The sequence below is a fragment of the Aythya fuligula genome, chromosome 4, assembly GCF_009819795.1.
Source record: "Aythya fuligula isolate bAytFul2 chromosome 4, bAytFul2.pri, whole genome shotgun sequence".
Lineage (NCBI taxonomy): Eukaryota > Metazoa > Chordata > Aves > Anseriformes > Anatidae > Aythya > Aythya fuligula.
In genome coordinates this window covers 47,195,707-47,213,684 of record NC_045562.1, presented here as the reverse complement: position 1 = coordinate 47,213,684, position 17,978 = coordinate 47,195,707, and the positions used below count along the sequence as shown (strand labels likewise).

Genomic DNA, 17,978 nt, shown 5'->3' with positions numbered 1-17,978 from the left:
GAAGCCCATTTAACCTGTCACAGTCACCAAATTCAACATCTCAGTCTTGTCAGGTAGAATTTGACCCTCAGCATATGTGCCTCCAAGAATAACAGAAACACTACCTGCACTAACATTCCAAGCCCATTGTCCTAACTGGTATGTTAGCTCATACCCACCTTCACACAGTAGGCAAACCTATTCCTTTTAAGTTTGCTACCAGTTTTTTAGAGAGTGGTATCTTTCTCTACAAATGATTCAACACACGGATCTTAGCTGGCTGCCAGCAAGCAGATTACCAGTTGCAGCTCTGCTTTTTTCCTTTACAGAGAAAAAACTACATCACACTGGTAACTTCAGCCTAGTCCTGCTCCACACCAGGAAGCTAAGAGAAATATCATTCAGCTTGTAAGAAAGGAAAAAAAAAACAGTTCTGAGCTCTGTATGCACACTACAGGCCCAGTGTCATAAGGCTGCAGCTGATAGTTCCGACAACATGGAACAAGTTATAATCAAGATGCTGAAACAAACAGGTGCTTGAAATTGAACTTCTGAACAAGACAGTGCTCAAGAGTTGTACCATGAACATGGCAACACCCAGTAAATGCTACAGTTGTTACTGCTTTTACTAGCAATTAGTGAGTGGAATATAACTGTTCTGAAAAGTTGCTGAAGTTTCCACTAATCTCACCTGAAACCAGAGGTGATTGTTAAGAGCCTAGTTTAAGGATCACTGAACTACTTTAAAATATTTCAACCAAACCTAAATTAAACTACTACTGATGTATGTCCCTAACTCACAGCATCTCTAAGAGCCAAAATCAAAAGCCTTTACACAAACTTACCTTTGCTAATCAAAAACTGAACAGTGCAAACGTGACCTGCCCTTGCAGCTTTCATGAGAGGAGTTCTTCCACCTTCTGATTCATGCTCCTAGAACAGATAAATAAAGACTTAGAATTCAGGAATCACAAGTAGCACATCTAAAAGGACATAATCCAACTGTTTGCTTTTTTAATTGGAAAACATCAGATGTGGAAGATTCCTTTTCAGTGCTTGACAGTCTACAAACACCAAATTTCAAACAGCACAGCATTTAAGTATATCTTGCCAACAAATGCGAACATCTACCTACCTTTATACAGGTCTAAGATGCCTGGATAAGAAGTATTCAAAGCACATGCTGGTGATTATAGATTAAGAAAGAATTTTGTCAGGCTTAACTGCACTTTTCAGTAACGTACTTGTGCACAAGCCTGGTGTAAAAATCAACTGACCTTCATTACCTTAATTCCACTATGGTACACCAAATAGATCACATCAGAACTGTCAACTGCTGCTTAAGTAACAGAACAAGTTTGTAAATGCAAGTCTTAAACCATAATCAGCTCACCAATTCCTAGCTTAGTACATTTCAGCACTGCAGAAGACAGAAAAATAGAATCCTCAATTTTGCTGTACAAGCAACCTTGAAGGGTTTAGAAATGCTTTACGAATTAACTGCCGAAGTTTTTGATATGACCTACACACTTCTAGGCAACAAAACAGTCTCATATCTGTTAGAAAGCCATCATCAGTTCTTGCTTAGTTGAAAGTAAAAAGGTCAAAAACCAGTATAAATCCAATTAAAACAATTAACACTCAACAGCAAGTTTTCAGCAGTGAACGTGAAACAAAACACACATCATTAATTAAGGTATTTCCTACTTATAATTTCTAAATAAAATAATTACTTACCAGATCTGCACCTGCCTGAAGTAAGACATCTGCTACATCAGTATGGCCATTTTCACACGCATATGTCAGTGCTGTGTCACCTGTTGCTGTTGTTGCATGCACATTAGCCCCTGAAGCAGTATTAATGAGCATGTAAGCTTTATGGAGTTCATAACAGAAAATATGCAAGTATCTTAACAATCTTTTATAAGATCAGGTAGCAAAAAATTTTCTCCTTTCAGTACAACATCTACAATGTTATTAAATAACTTAACAATACTCTAGGGAAAAAAAAACACCACCCAAAACCCAGAAATTAAGTTCCCAGAAAACTTAGATAAACTCAAGTCTACGAAAGCTAAATTAGTGTCCTACTAGTACATTATTTACAATTCCACAAACCTTTGCAACCAACTTCAGTAAGCTGCTAATCAAAGTGTAACCAATTTGGGGACACGTTTTTTAAGGTTACATTAAGTTTCTACAAAAGGACTAACAAAATTACTCCATACCTGCAGCTAATAAATATTTAACCAGCTCCAAATGACCCTCCTGAGCAGCCTCCATCAAAGGTGTTGAACAACCAAGTTCTATATCAGCTCCTGCTTTAATAAGAAAATCGGCAACCTCCAAAAAACCTCCACAGCAAGCCAGAGTTAGAGCGGTTTCTTGTGTCTCCTCTGTTTGAGCATTGATGTTTGCTCCTTCAAGAAAATAAACACATATCAGAAAATACTGATTTTTAAAAGCAATATCAGCATATTAAGCTATTTATTGTTGCACAAGTTATCAGTTTATATCTCATTTCTACAGCTTCAGAAGTATCCTTCTAAAACCGTAACACATCAAATCTCAGTTTCCTTTAACTACTCGGGGAACCCCTCTGAGAACTCAAAAGCGCTTCTCCACAGCTTTTCAGTAATAAAACATTATCGAGATATGCCAAGGATATCGTGCAGAGTGCAAGTTACCCACATTAGCCCTTCAGTATAAAATACCTGTCTGAAAAATGCAAAGCTGCTCTGCAGAACAATTCAGGATGACCACTTACCAAACAAAAGTATAACAAAGAGTATTTTGCTAAAGAACTGCTCAAAAAGAGGGTGATGGGTTGTTCAGAAGTTGTTCAGAAAGGAACCAATATAATTGTACTATATTAAAAAAAAACAAAAAAAACAAGGAGACACATGCCTACTGAATTGTAGTTAACGGAAGGCACTTCAATAGTTACCTTGACCAAGTAGTAGTGCCACCATCTCTTCATGGCCTTCTCTAGCTGCTTCCATCAGCGGTGTGTATCCTTCATCGTTCACCTCTTCCAAGTTAGCTCCACGTTCAATCAGCAAAGCTGCCAGTTCAACATGCCCACCACAGGCTGCTAAAGTTAACGGAGACTCGAAAGAGTCAGCAGGCATGTTCACCTGAGCTCCACTATCAAGAAGTAATCTTGCCACTTCCACATGGCCGTCCTACGAAGAGGAAAAAAAAAAAAAAAAAAACAGTTTAAGAACTCGTAACAAAAAGAAACTTGCTGTTCTTTTTCAAAGCCTAAAGAACTCACCATCTAAACTCCATCAAATGACACGTAAGAGCAACAAGTAAGGAAGTCCAAAAATATAACAAAACTTCCTTACAGTTTTTCTTAAATATTTGGATAAAGACTAAAGGTCCACTGTTAAACCGGTAACTGGAAGAACTTCAGGAACGCTTTTATTGAATGTGCGTTGTTCAAAAACAGCATCAGTATACACATACTAAGCTTTCCAACTTGCAGACTGGTTGACTTCACAGAAGACACACGAGTTCAAGTGTTTGCTATCACTTTAGCCAGAGGGAAAAAAAAAGCCCAGCAAGCTTTACAGTATTTTAAAAGCATACCTCCTCCACAAGAACAATACCACGATGCTGTAACACCTAGTATTTGTCTTCACTGAACAATGCAGACAGAACTGAAGACTGTCAAATGTATGCAAGGAGCAAAAATTTTAGGAAATAAGCTACCACCAAAGTGCATTTATGTTCTTTCAACAAATTTACTACTAATGAGGCAAAGCAGTGTATTAAATGAGAGTATTAAGAGAATCCACTCAATCTATTTACTTGGACAGGAGAACAGGTTGCAATGTTCTTCTTAAAGACTACAAAGCACTGTCAACAGGTCACAACGTCTAGGCTCCACGCTTCGGCAAGAAGAGGAAACTTAGATTCAACATGCAGTTGCATTATTTGTTATGCAGTATATTTTCATTTCAACACATCAGAAACACAGTTGGTCCTCATCTCTATGAGGACTTCTAGCACCTCAGAATATTTACTGATTCCCAGCTTTTGGGGAGTGAGATGAAAGAAAGGGCATGGCCTAAGTTAAACAATTTTGCTTCCTTACTATCGTAAAAAGCCATGCGCAACTACACTGCTTGTCTCCTGGCACTTGCAGAACTATTGCACTTCCCGTTTGATTTTAGAGCAGTCCGGACTTGTTTAGTCTTTTCCCTTAGAGGGAGAAAGCAAGACCATTTGTCAGGAGTTCCTCCTAGATCACAAGAGCCACCTCAAACTATGGCTTTCCCTTGGCAGCAGTCTTGAGGTACTGTTAAGTTGTAAAACTGGTTACCCAAACGGAGCTCCTGCATTTGCTTGCTTGCTTCCTTCGGATAACAAAGAAAAAAAGATTTGAGCATATGATCTTTGTCATATTTCTAGCACACCTAGATTCAGGAACTTGATGAAGTGACTTTCCAGCTGTATGCTTACATTTAAATCCTGACAATGACGTATCAAAATGCCATTAAAATCTGATTTTATTTATAACAGAGATTAATCAGCTTGGTCACTGTAGTCCAACAGCAGAAAATCTCCACATTGGTTTTCTCCAGAAGGAAGTTATGATCATTCAAGCCTGGAGTAACCAGGCAGGGAAAAGCCTCATAGACAGAACATAGGAGGGTAGCATTAAAAAAGCAGCTGCTTACCACAAACACAAGGCTCTCTTGAGGTTGTCATTGACAAGGTAAGTACATTCTGAACTCAGATTAACTATTAAGAAGCAGCCAGTTGAAGCCATTGACATCCTCACCAAGAAACAGCAAACCAAAGCCATCATTACAGTCAAGAAGCTAGAAACCATAACCTTAAAAGCTGTTTCCCAGACAAAATACAAAATTGCATCTGACACATTCCAACCTCTTTATCTGAAGCACTGTATACCTTATCATTTCCAGGGAGCACAGCAGAATTTTGTCTCAGAGAAAGATCTAGGCCATTAACTAGGACATATTCACTTCTTTTTCTGCATTAAGTGACAACATTATTTCAGGGAAAACCTCCAAAACTCCACAAAGATTCTTTCCTTGAGGAAATACAGGGATGGTGCAGAATAACTCACTAATCATTATAGACTGATTTAGCTCAAGCATGGCAAACAGCAATATAAGAGTATGCTTCAAACTTTTGTACATGGACTGGGCAGTCTTGAAAATAACTCCTGGTGATTAACCACACAAGGGACTTTTATCTCTGTTTTAACAAACTTTGCAACAGGATGGTCCTGTTCAGCTCTTCTAAAATATGTTTAAAACACCTAGTAAGTGTTATTTGATCACAAAACATTGTCTGATGAATCTGCACAAGTGTACCAGGCACATTTTGAAGATCAACCGATGTGGGCAATCAGTACTCGTCCCTTACTGGAGAAAATTACATTACTTCAGTAAGAGGAAGCCCAAACTAGACAAACCTGCTTTTTGCTCCCACGAGGCAAGTCACATTGCTTAACAACTCATTTGCATTAAACCACTACTGCTGTGTATAAAAAAGCTGTTGGACAGAAGTCTTCCTGAATGCTTTGTAGGACAAGGTTCATGCAGTCTCTTAGGCCTGTATGTAAATGCTGTGCCACAGACAAATTCGCTAACATATACTCGATTCAGTGCTATCCTGAAGGGCAGTTTTCTTGCATTACTGCAGGAAAAGCATGCCGAGATGAGAAGCCTCTGCTGTATTTCAGACTGCAAACTTTTTAAGTATTGCCACAGAAAGCTGCTCCTTCTGAAGCAAAACTGAAGATCCTGGTAACATCAACCATCTCTCAGTCAATTAATTCTGAGAATGTGTGGAAATGCCCACTTAGGAAATATTTCCGGAGGAAAGATGGGACACCAAGAAGTTTTCCTATTGCTTAGGAAGAAACGGGTCCCAACATTTCTTTGAGTCCAATGGATGTGTTAGTCTGTTGGTGGAGGATCATGGGGAAAGGAGGAAAACAAAGCAAGGAAAGCTCGCTCCGCAGCTCCACAAAGTAGCAGCATTCCCTGCAGTCTGCCAAGCTGTCTCGATGAAAGACTACTGCAAACAAGATTATTTTATTGCCATGTTCTAGGGAACTAACTGCAAGCACAGAATCCATAACTATATGGCACACTTATTAATATTTCAGATTAAGAAAGAATAGCTGAAGTCCTGTTTATCTGCATGCCTTGCTTTCTAATGACTTCTTGAGAACTGCCACTGTTAATGATCCCCCTATTTGCAGTCATTAACTTCTTTCAACAGACAACTGTGGCTGAATTTAGAATCATTACTGTTGTTATTTCAGGAAAGGGAAGACGACTAAGTTAAGTTTCTAAGAAGCATTCGTGGCAGTCCTCTATGGCCACAGTCACAAGATACTACACAAGGCTTGTGACAAAAAAAAAAAAAAAAAAAACACAACCCACGACAAATCTAGCTAGAGATGAAATAAGAAAGTAATTGAAGAGGCAAGTTTTAAGTTTTATGTTGAAATGGTACATACTGATGAAGAATTACTAAAACATATGCATAAAGCATTAACAAAATTTCTGAACAAAGCATGCTGCAGCTACAAACCCTAAATAGAAAAGGAAACCTCTACAACAAAGGTTTCTTCAAAGCCTCAAAGGCATTCACAGATCCTTATTTTAACCAAATACAATAAAAATTAAGGGGTGAGCCTAGTTCTGCTCCTTTTTGTTTTATTTTCCTTCTCTCCACCAAAAGAGGTTCCAATTCACATGTAGTTCTAGAAATGAAAACTGGTATCTAGATGAATTTCTCATTGCGCTAATCCTGCCAACCCTTGGTATTAAACAGTATAGGGCTAACTCATACCAATGTACCCACTTCTCTGAAAGGGGGCACAACAAAGCCTGAACTGTTGGTGCAGAAAAAAGGAATCAAGGAGCACATTTACGCAAAAGTAAACTCCAAAGGAAAAAGCAAAAGGAATTGAAACCTCAACCTGAGGCTATATGTAGCAGTAAATGGATTTCCAGTAAGATATGCACTTTAAAGGTGATGCAGATAAACCAGAGTTACATACGTGGTTCAAGCTTATGAGTACCTCAAACAAAAACACCACATAAAAACTGCAATTTAACAAGTTCTCTTCACCACAAAAGCTTGGAATAATGTTAAATTAAGCATCAATTTTGCTATTTCAGCATTGAAATGTACCCATACATAACCTTTTCAAGTGAAAGTTAAACCAATATTTGTTACACCACAAGAAACCAAAAATCAGATTTCTTCTCAGTCTTATTAAATTTTATAAAAAGGTAATCTCTTCTATGCTGTCATTTTACAACTACCTCAGATTAACAGACCAGCAACATGGAAGTATTTTTCTTAATTAAGTTTCTTAACAATTTCCCCTTCTGTTTTCTAGTTGCTCCCCACACAGCCTCTGGTGCTGTGTTTTCAAGGAGCAAGGTCAGCCCTAGGGTCCCCAGCATAAGGACATCAACTTCCTGGATGGCCACAAAAATGATCAGTAGGCTGAAGCACCTCTCCTATGCACACAGGCTGAAGGAGTTGGGGTTTTTCAGCTTGGAGGAGAGAAGAATTGAAGGATACCTTATAATGGTCTTCCAGTATCCAAAGAGGGCCTACAGGAGAGCTGAGAAGGGACTCTGTCAGGGATTGTAGTGATAGGACAAGGAGTTTTAAATCAAAATATGATAGATTTATATTGCTGAGAAGAAATTCTTCACCACTAGGGTGGTGAGGAACTGGCACAGGTTGCCTAGAGAAGCTGCGGATGCCCATGCCTGGAAGTGTTCACGGTCAGGCTTTAGGCAGCCTGGGCTGGTGGGAGGTGTCCCTGCCCCATAGCAGGTGCTGGGACCTAGGTAGTCTTCAAGATCCTTTCCAATTCAAACTATGCTGGGTTTCTATGATAAGTGACTGGGTGAATCATACTGAAACAAGTCCCACACACACCCCTAAATATAACCACCAACATGGGAAGATGAACACTTGGCTTACAAACTGCTTAAACATGCCTAGGTATGTTAAATGCTTCCAATAGCCAGGTTACAGCCACATTCATCACCCACGTTTAGTGCATACTGTAATAGTCAAAAGCATTTCAACAGCCACTCTCAATCTGCTTTAAGTTACTTCATTTGGAGATGGCTGTAAAAAGCATTTCTACATTGTATGCTCAGAGTTGCTGTCCCAGAAACTGACAGAATTAGCATTTAAAAACTATGTTTTCTTTAAATACTTAACTGGTGTTTACGTCTGGCTATCTCTCAACTCATGAATTCCTCTGAACTGAGGTCACAAAAGTATCTCTTATCAAACCAGCCCTACATGATTATTACTGGACAAAAAGCCAAAAGTAACTGACATAACACAAAGGCAGACACAGCCTACAGAAGCTGCTTCAGGACAAGCAGAGCCTTACTTGCTGACTCCTACCACTTCAGGAAAAAAAAAAAACATAAGTGCAGCTAGACATAACATAAACCTTGTTATTGAAAGAATGGGTTAATATCTCTCTCTCTCACTGTCTCGAGAAATTAACTATTTTGTCAGCCCTGGGAGCAAAAATTTTCATTTTACTGTTGTAGGAAGTACCATTTTTCCACTATGATTCTTTTTCCCATTTTTGCTTCATTGTGTAACAAAAATTCGTGGCATACAGAGAATCAAAATATCACACAGTTGGATTTGATACCAAAAGAGGCCAAAAAGAATCACTTTGTTCATCTCCTGCAAGTGAAAAGACAATACATATGCCTCACAGATTAAGTCATGCATCTCTTACCATGCAAGCCTCCATCAGAGCAGTGTGCATTTCATCTGTCTTGTGTTCCTGGTCTGCACCAGCTTCCAGCAGGAACCTCACCATTTCTAGATGGCCTGTACAGAGAAAGTACTTAACAGTTACAAACTACTTTCAGCAGGTACATTTCACAACTGTCATAGAGAAGGTCTAGCATAATATAATTAAGGTAGAAAAAGGCTATGTTACAAGAAAAAAATGTCAGTAAAACTGTCTCAGTAGGCAAGTTCATATCTACAGGTTTAACAACTGCAGAAGCCCAATAGCATACTTACTAAAAATACCATCCGATTCACTTAGTGGCTTAAATCATGTCTGTATTGTATGCATTCCTTGAGGTGACATTAGAGCCGAGCAGTGCAAACATCAGGTTTACCAGGGTGATTTATTATGTCTGAAGACCTTACACTTATTTTTTTTTCAACTACAGAATGACAGCCTTTTGTTTGGTTGACAGATTTTTCTGCTTCTTCCTGCTCAACTCTAGGGATTTAGGGTTACTGTGGTTATAAATGCTATTGTAAACAGCCCCTGAGCTCCTATCAGTCCTTAGGCAACAAAACAAAGCAGATGGACCTTCACGCTGAAATTTGTAGAATTTGACCACCTATAGAAAACCTCCAACTACAAAGGCACTTAAAAGCTTTTGGAAATTATTTACTCTCTACCACTACATTAATTCATGGCTATAGCTTCTCAAGTTCTGGAAGTACGTCAAGTCCAGTCAACTCCACTATACAGTCATGATTCACTCAAGAAGCAAACATAAAACCAAGCCAGAAAAAAGCTGCTTTGTAACTCAACATGAATAAAGCTAAATCTTAACACTAGGAATACACCTAGCAACAACACAAAGCGCACAGATACTGCCCAAAACGAGGCTACAGTCGTTTTCCACCCTTCCCCCTTAATTTGGGAGAAGCTAGTAACTTTCTTGATCTCAAGTACCCGAAATCATTCTACTACAGGAAGCAAGCAACACATAAAAAAAGAGTACCATATTTCGACTTCCTAAACACGAGATTTGAAGTAACACAAATTCAAGAGATACTGACAGAACATATGTGGATAGGGGGAAATTTTTAGTTTTTTATTTATTTATTTATTTTAAACTCAGCTTTCCAAGCTCACCTCAGGATTCAGGGCCCAGACTTACTTCTTGAGGGAATGGACAGTTTGGGTTCCCAATGCTCTTTCAAATAGAGCCTTTGCCCTGATAATCACCACAAAGACAACTACCAGAGCTTGTGAAGGTGTTTGGTAACACTGCACCAGGAGTTTTCAAGGCAGAAAAACCTACTGCGATGCCAGAGCAAGTATCTCTGTTACAAATACCAATTATTCTATGATTCCAAGAGCCATTCCAATAGCTCTAATAAAACATATACTAAATGAGTATTACAACAACTGCTCTGTTTGAACAGATCTGGCCTTTTAATAAAACATTTTTGTTTCTTGCTCAGATGATGCAAGATAGCTGCCTAATACTCCAAAGGAGGCAGGAAAGTCCTGGTGCCTAAGCATTGACACCTAAAAGGCAAAGCCCCAGATTCTGCATGTTTTGTAAGTGCTAAGTCCTTCAAATTATTTGGCATTTCTGTACCTAAGCAGATGTATCTTGTAAAACAGATCAAGTTTATCATACTCATTTTATGAAGAATTAATTTCTTGCTTCAGAATTAATTTGACTAAGAGAAAATTATTTCAAAGCATTATAGGACTCGAACAGAAGTTTTGTATCTTAGTACTTACAGTCTCCATGCTGAGGATCATTTTACATATGGTACCCATGTGCTATGCAATATTTAAGCCAGGATAAAAGTCTAAGTGTCTATTCATAGCCTTTAAATTAATTTCATAACAGACAACAAGGCTGAATAAATACATATTTGTCAAGACTTTCCACGCCTAAGCAAAGGCCTTGGTACTATACCTTTGTAACAAGCCAGTGTAAGTGCGCTCTCCTTAAATTCATTGGAATGCGTATTTATGCCTGCGCCGTTTTCTAACAGCACTCTGGCCACTTCCACATGGCCGGCACTTCCTGCTTCCATCAGGGGAGTGTGACCATTTTCATTATGGTCCTCAATACTAGCGCCTGATTCCAGCAGTACTTTCACAACATCTACGTAGCCTCCAGCACAGGCATATGTAAGGGCTGTATTGCCTAGAGGCAGAAGAGAAAAAAAAGTTTTAAAAAACACAACATCAAATTTGACAATTTCTACTGGGAACCTGGTGCTCCACTTCACTGCTTTTACTGAGTTAACTACTGTAAAAAATAAAGGGGGAAAAAGCAATAACTACAAAACACAACTCAGTGCTGACAAGATGAAGATCTAAACGTGCCTGGTAACAGTACTGATACAATTCTCCTCCTATTTTTCTCCTGGTTAGTCCCAACTTGCACCACAAAATCCCACCATCTTTCCTGCTAATCAGCAGGGACATACCACACTGTTAGAGCAGGAAAACAACAAAGCAGTATTACTACTTAGAACTACTTCACTAAAAAACCTCCACATGCACATCTTCTCACATCCTAACCTGCCTCATCATTTACAGTCGATAATCAATTTGCCCATGATAACAGACTACACAGAATCTCTCCAATTAACAGCTGCATTAACTACGAAAATTTCTTAAAGCAATTTGGTCACAAACTGCCAAGAAACGTGCAAAAAACGTCATCTTCTCATGCTTACTGTTTTCCCCAGGTTAACTAGACCTGCCACCAAATTATGTTCTTAGTACACCAGCCCTGCAAATGTAAATATCTTTCAGCGACTAGTCAACTTAATCCACTTTTGTCCACAACCAATTACTGTCTTATAGCTACACAGAAAAATACATGAGCCAAACTGTAAAACCCAGAGGAAGAGATCTGCTTGGAAGAGCTATGCTCAGCTGAGAGCCATTCTTACCTAACTTGCACATCAAGTTCCCACAAGCCACAAGTCTCAGCCTTCCAATTGTTTTCAGCAAGCTCTATCACTTAGTTACCTGTTGATGACTGTGCATTCACATCAGCACCATGAGCTAGCAGCAACTTGACGATTTTGACATGCCCGCCATTAGCAGCGGCCATTAGAGGTGTTATGTCTCCCTTAATACCTCGGTCTTCTACATTAGCATGCATCGCCAGAAGAACCTGTGAACAGAAGGATGATCAACAGCCTTGTTAGGTGACAAACCAGAACGTCGAGATGGTTAAAATATTACACAAAGACACCTTCATGAACAGCTTTGTGTCAGACACTTGAAAAATATGCACAAGGAATCCATTGGCAACACACAGTTTGTGGGCAACTCCTCATTTGTCATTTAGCTGACATATTCTAGTACTTTAACACTGCCTTCGGGTGCACAAGTTAAAAAAACATCAGTTCAATAACTACCTATTATGATATGAGATATACAGAAAACAGCCAGAAAACCTACCTGTGCAAGCTCATAATATCCTGCTGAACAGGCTAAACAAAGGAGGCTTTCCCCTTCTTCTGTGTGCTCATTCACACTTCGTCCTTCGATTAGCAACTTCCGCACAGCATTTACATCGCCTTCTGAACAAGCCTCTGCCAAGCTGCGGCTAACAAAATAAAAAGCATTAAGAAGTGAAAATGGACCACGCACGAAACACTTGGTCTACATACAGAACAAAAAGCCCCATGTGCCATGAGGACACAGAATGACCTAAAAACCATTGTCAACTGTTAAAGAGTTGGCATTTTTACACTTGAAGTTTTCCAAGTAACTTATCTGAAAACTCAACATGTACTCAACCACTCCTGTTACTCATTTCTAGCACAAGATTACAACAAGAAACATACGAAGAATGACCACTTTAATTATATTTTGCAAGATGTGCAAGAGCAACAGAAGACATGTTCAGAAAGGACACTGTGCACTCAACACAATGTTATGTCAGTATGAAGCCTTTTTTGCAATCAAATACATGTCTTCAATAGCTAACAACTTGCCCTTTTGAAAGGCTACTACTACAGTACTGGAAACAAAACCCTATATTGTTAATTACTACCTAGAATACAGTCTCCATCTATGCCGGTTCTGTATTACTGCTTTGAGAACAGGTTTTGTCCCATACATTTTCTCAAGTAAGGCTCAAAGAAAAGGAGACATGATTGGAACACAAATACAGTGTCTTTAATTGGGTATTATTTTATGAGTATTCCATTTCGTATCTGCAACCACTAATCAGAGCTTTATTCACATTTTCCTCTGTCCCAGGAACTAGAGGACAGGGAAATGATTAGTCTTATCGTACTTTTTTTTCAGCACTGTTGATGAAACTAAAGCAGATCACCTCCAATGTTCTTCACCTACAACATAATAAAATGCTTTGACTTTCAAACAACAACCAAGCATTTCACTTGTGGCCCTAACTCAGACCTGCAGGAAGACGTAATTTTCTCCTGGTTTAGTAAGCCAAAAGTCAGAGAACTTTTGGTTCCCAGATCCCTTACATTTCTTCACTTCTGTTTCAGTTAAAAAAAAAAAAAAAAAAAAAAATTTACTGAATACTTATTTTCCATCATTCTAATACTGTGCTCCATATACGGTATGTTTATTCTAGAAGTTACTGCTTTGTAAGAACTAAAATTCTATTCTGGTCTAAATAATTCCATCATTAATAATAAATCCAGATCTATTTGATTTGGTTGGCCTCATCCCACCCACCAACTTTTAATCTCTTGTCCACTTTGCAAGCCGCATCAAAAAAGAACTGACAAAAGGCAATACAAAAATAAGGTAGTTTACAGGAAACTTTTGCAAGCCTCGCTACTCAACATCAATATGAGCAATTCTTAAAACACGAACTTTAAAAGTGGAGTGGATTTTAAAAAAAAAAAAAAAAAAACAAAAAAAAAACAACAACAAGGACCAACCTGTGCATCTTACCCAGGACTCCTATTTCATTTGTGCCACCAGAATATACATACACTAACATAGAGAAATATTTCTGAAACACGTACTGTTCACCACATTTTACACATTTATTTTTTATTTCCCACATCCCCCATCCTAGCAATAGCTTTGGCAACCTTGCTGTTAGCAGCCTTTTGGGGTAGCTGGGGACAGGAACAAACACACAGAATAGAAGCAGACACAAAAAAGAAAATATTCTACTCATCTTCATGTGTCCAGGTCAGCACATCACAAAATGTTTTTTCTGGGTTACTCAGTATATAAAGAATAATTTTCCAACTAGCAAAGCAGATGTGTACTAGCAGTCTGTTTCTGTTGCATTGAACCTTAACAACTGCCTAGAAGGGAACCAGCTTTTACTTTTCCCTCATTCACTAAAACTAAAAAACACTGACAGCCAGGAAGCTGCCTCAAAAAGCTGAGCCTTTCTGGCTGGGGCTCTGTCCAAGGTCCTATGCAACAGCAGAAAGCTGAAGGCTCAAGTCTCTCAAGACTGCTTTCCTTCCACCACAGTTGAAAAGGAGAGCTCAGAAGTTGTGATTTTTTTATTTTTTTTTTTTTTTTGGGGGGGGTGGGGGGGGGGGGGGGGGATATTTGGGGATTCCGTATTTTTCAAAGCCACAGGTTACTTACAAGCTTCGGGATTTAGTTTCTACTATTGGTCAAGTAAAAGACGTTTACTTGAAGAATGATTGTTGAATTGTAACCTATACTAATTGCTTCACTACCCAGTACAGGAACTGACACTGCAGGTATACTTAACAGGAGAGAATCACAGATGACAACTTGGCACTGGTTCCATTTGAGTCTCATCATCTCATAGTCCAAAAGTACACAGGAAAAAACACCTCTAAGTAGCAAACAACTAAAAAATGGATGGTATAGAAAACACAGCTTACTTGTCCGTCTGCCCTGCATTTGCTGTGCTTTCTGCTCTCATCCGGGTAAGTGCAGCAGCAGCTTCATCCAACGCGCAGCTCACTGAAGAAGTCAGTCTGCGAAGCACCTCAGGATCTGCAAACGCTTTACCATCAGCAGTCGACAGTTTACCTATTCCTTCCATTCCAATTTACAACAGGTTGGTACACATGCCAGAAAAGAAGTAAATGGACAAGTTGAGGTTGAACCTTTTAGATCTCTTGAGTAAAGCATTCCAAGTATAATGAACTACAGCTTCCAAAAAGGATCAACTGTTTACAACGTTAATTTGAAAGCTGTGCTCAGATGAGATGCACGAGTGAAGCCCTCAAAGCCACAGAACACATTAACTATTCACAACTACTCAGTATATGCAACCAGCAATGCTTTTTGTGCAGTAATTATTACAAAACAAAGCCTCATTGAGCAATTCGGTTTTTGACAGAAGGCTGCAAGCCAAGGGCGGGTGTCAGTTTTTTGGCTTTCAGAAATCCAAATTTGGAGGAATCCTATCAGAGGCACAGCCTTGACATGAAATTAATTTTCTACTTTTCAAAAATTCAAAGGATTTTAATGAATTCCTTTCTTTTCCCTGATGTGCACAACCTTGCCACGTTCATGCTGTGTTGCATCCTGAATATATATCATGCTCGTATGGATTAGACTTATGCAAGCAGTTCCAGTATGGTCTCATGTATCAGGGCTTTGGGATTAAACCTGTATGGGACACGAGTACTTACCTGCAGCTTCAAGTAAAGCTTCTAATCTTGCCTGGGTTTCTGGATCTACTGTTCTTAGGTCAGCACCATCGGCAGTACTTGACAAAAGCAATTTGGAAGCAGTTTCCAACATAGGGTTTTCGAGATCATCCTGATCCAAGATGAAGGATTCAACCTGAAAAAACAACAGATGTAGTTTAAGAGTGACTACTGACCAAATTCTAATAAATACAACAAAAATACAGGTGCAGTCATCATCACTTCTGTGTTTGCTTTTTAAATACTACGTTAGCCAAACCTGAGTTGACTTAGCGTATTTTTCCTCAGAGAAAGCAATGAGGTTTTCCAAAATCCCATAGAAAGAACTTATCTTTTGTCTTCTTGCCCATTCGCTCTGTGACTAAAAGCCATGATACACTAGGAAACTGGCTTCACACCTCTACATTGCACTCAACAAGCTTTAAGTACAACTTTATACAACAAGGGAAATGTCAAAGACTAGATATGACTCCAGAAGGCCCACAGGTGTAACTGTCACGAGTTTCTTCTCTAGCCAGTATGTTTTTCACCTCCCCAAAGCACAAGGAATATACTGAATGAAGACAGAATTGTTTCACAAAACCCGGTTACCTTCCAAAGATGTGACCTACACCCACATAGCATTCAATTCTATCAGCAGAACCGATAGAAATGATACCAGAAAAATTAACTATCATTGCTATTTTCAAGTTATCTGTTTTCTTCTGACCAGCAGAAAAATTCTCTCTGGTATCTCAGTCTCCTAAACCACCGTTAAAAAAAAGGGGCCAGCAATTGCAGCCTTCACTGCCTGTTGAAGAAAGACCACAGTCAAATAGTTCAGCAAAGACATTCCTCCAGAAGTTCCATCAACACACCCTGAAGTCTATTAACTAGTGATCAAACAATTTATTAGACTATCAAGACCATGTTAACACACACGCCAGAGCTCAAAAGCCTCTGCTTCTTCCACAACCAAAGAATCCAAGTAGATGCAAGTCTGCCAGGCACATAAACCACCTGTCACCACCCATATATCACTGAAGACTCCAAATGTCTCAGGGTAAAAGCAGTAATACACTTCCACGTGGAATACCATTTATCAAGATGGAAATACAATTTATTTGATTCTTATGTTTATGTCTGTCCCCAAAGCTTACCAGCAGTCAGTCTCATGGGTGTCATGAGTTCAGATTCCTGCAGATAAACACCCTAAGAATCTAAGGGCAGACAAACCAGCAGAGTAACCAATTCATCTCAGGACTCCTGAGGGGAAGTCCTCCATCCTCCCATCTGTTCTTGGGTACAAGCAAGGAGCTTACACTGTAACTGGTTCTTCTGCAGCCTAACTCCAGTTCCCTGCTTCTTTTACAAATAGGAGGAAACTAACTTTCTCCAGCTCAATTCAGTAGAAGTTAAACACTGCATTCAAAACTTAATAGTATATGGCACTAGCACTTTGCTCAAACCTCAACACCTTGCTTGCCTAGGAAGCTAGGCTGAGAACTACTTCCAAAATGGCTTTGTTTAATTTACCACTCAAAAGTTATCGTTGATAAAAAAAATCTCCTGTCGGACAGCTTCTGGTAACATATGAGTATCCATCTTCAAAGCTGGGAACATGGCAAGCTCAAAGGGATGACTTCCAACTTGTGCTTAAAGCAGCACTGATGTGTCAGCAGCTGCTAACAAGAGGATAGCCTTGCAATACTGGACACTGCTTCTCCGCACTCGATTTTCCATGCTCTCGGTGCAACTGGATACTCACACATACTGGTAAAGGCAACTCCCAGTTTCCTCCCCACTACTACAGAGTAGCCCACTCCTGCCTTGCCAGGTTCCCAAGCTGCTCACTGCCAACTCCGCTCCACGCATCTCCTTGACCATTTTCCAGGCTGGTTTTGGTTCATCTGAGGACTTGCCATTTGTCTTCTTCCAAAGGACAAAGCTTGCTGCAGCAGCAGGCAGCAAGAGAAAGGAACTATTCTGCTGTTCAGAAGCCAAGAGACAGATTTCACCACTGGAAATGCAAATTACCCAGCAGTTGCAAGGATTTTTGGCTCACCCAGCTCTTAAAAAACAAAACAAAACAAAAAAAAAAAAAACCTACTTTTTAGACTAACTGAAAAATCTCATCTGAGCAAGATATTTAACAGCTGGTCATGAATCTTGCTACCACTATAAACTATTTGCTAAGACGAGTCAAAACCCCAAAACCTCTCCCGTACTCACATCCTCTCCCTTGACAGCAGGTCTTTCATACAGCTTAGGTTTCAAATGGAAAAAACTTGCCATTTTTCCCTTCCCACTAAGAAAGCAAAAACGGTGTGGTAAAAACAAATAAATCACCTGAACTATAACACAAGGAAAGTGGTGCAAAAAAGCAATCCACCTACAAACTACTGAGCACCAACAAAAGCCCAAGGCACCAGAAGACTTGTCTTGTGGGCTATTTTGGAAAAGGTTTGTATTACACACTCTCATTCAAGCACAATTTCAGAGCTGTGTCTCAAGAAATGCAACTTATTAAATACCTATTTTAGACTATTTCTGACATCAAATACACCTGGATTTCCTTTTCTAGGAGATCCATC

General features: G+C 39.3%; 1 protein-coding gene across 1 annotated transcript in view; it reads right to left on the bottom strand.

Annotated features, from left to right (window-relative positions):
- Positions 1-17,978, bottom strand: part of ANKRD17 (ankyrin repeat domain 17) — a 69,124-nt gene that overhangs the window by 33,413 nt on the left and 17,733 nt on the right. Inside the window, 10 exon segments of the mRNA XM_032187243.1 lie at positions 825-912; positions 1,717-1,826; positions 2,208-2,399; positions 2,927-3,164; positions 8,765-8,859; positions 10,716-10,949; positions 11,786-11,933; positions 12,224-12,371; positions 14,629-14,785; positions 15,388-15,541. Coding sequence (XP_032043134.1) covers positions 825-912; positions 1,717-1,826; positions 2,208-2,399; positions 2,927-3,164; positions 8,765-8,859; positions 10,716-10,949; positions 11,786-11,933; positions 12,224-12,371; positions 14,629-14,785; positions 15,388-15,541 — 1,564 coding nt within the window.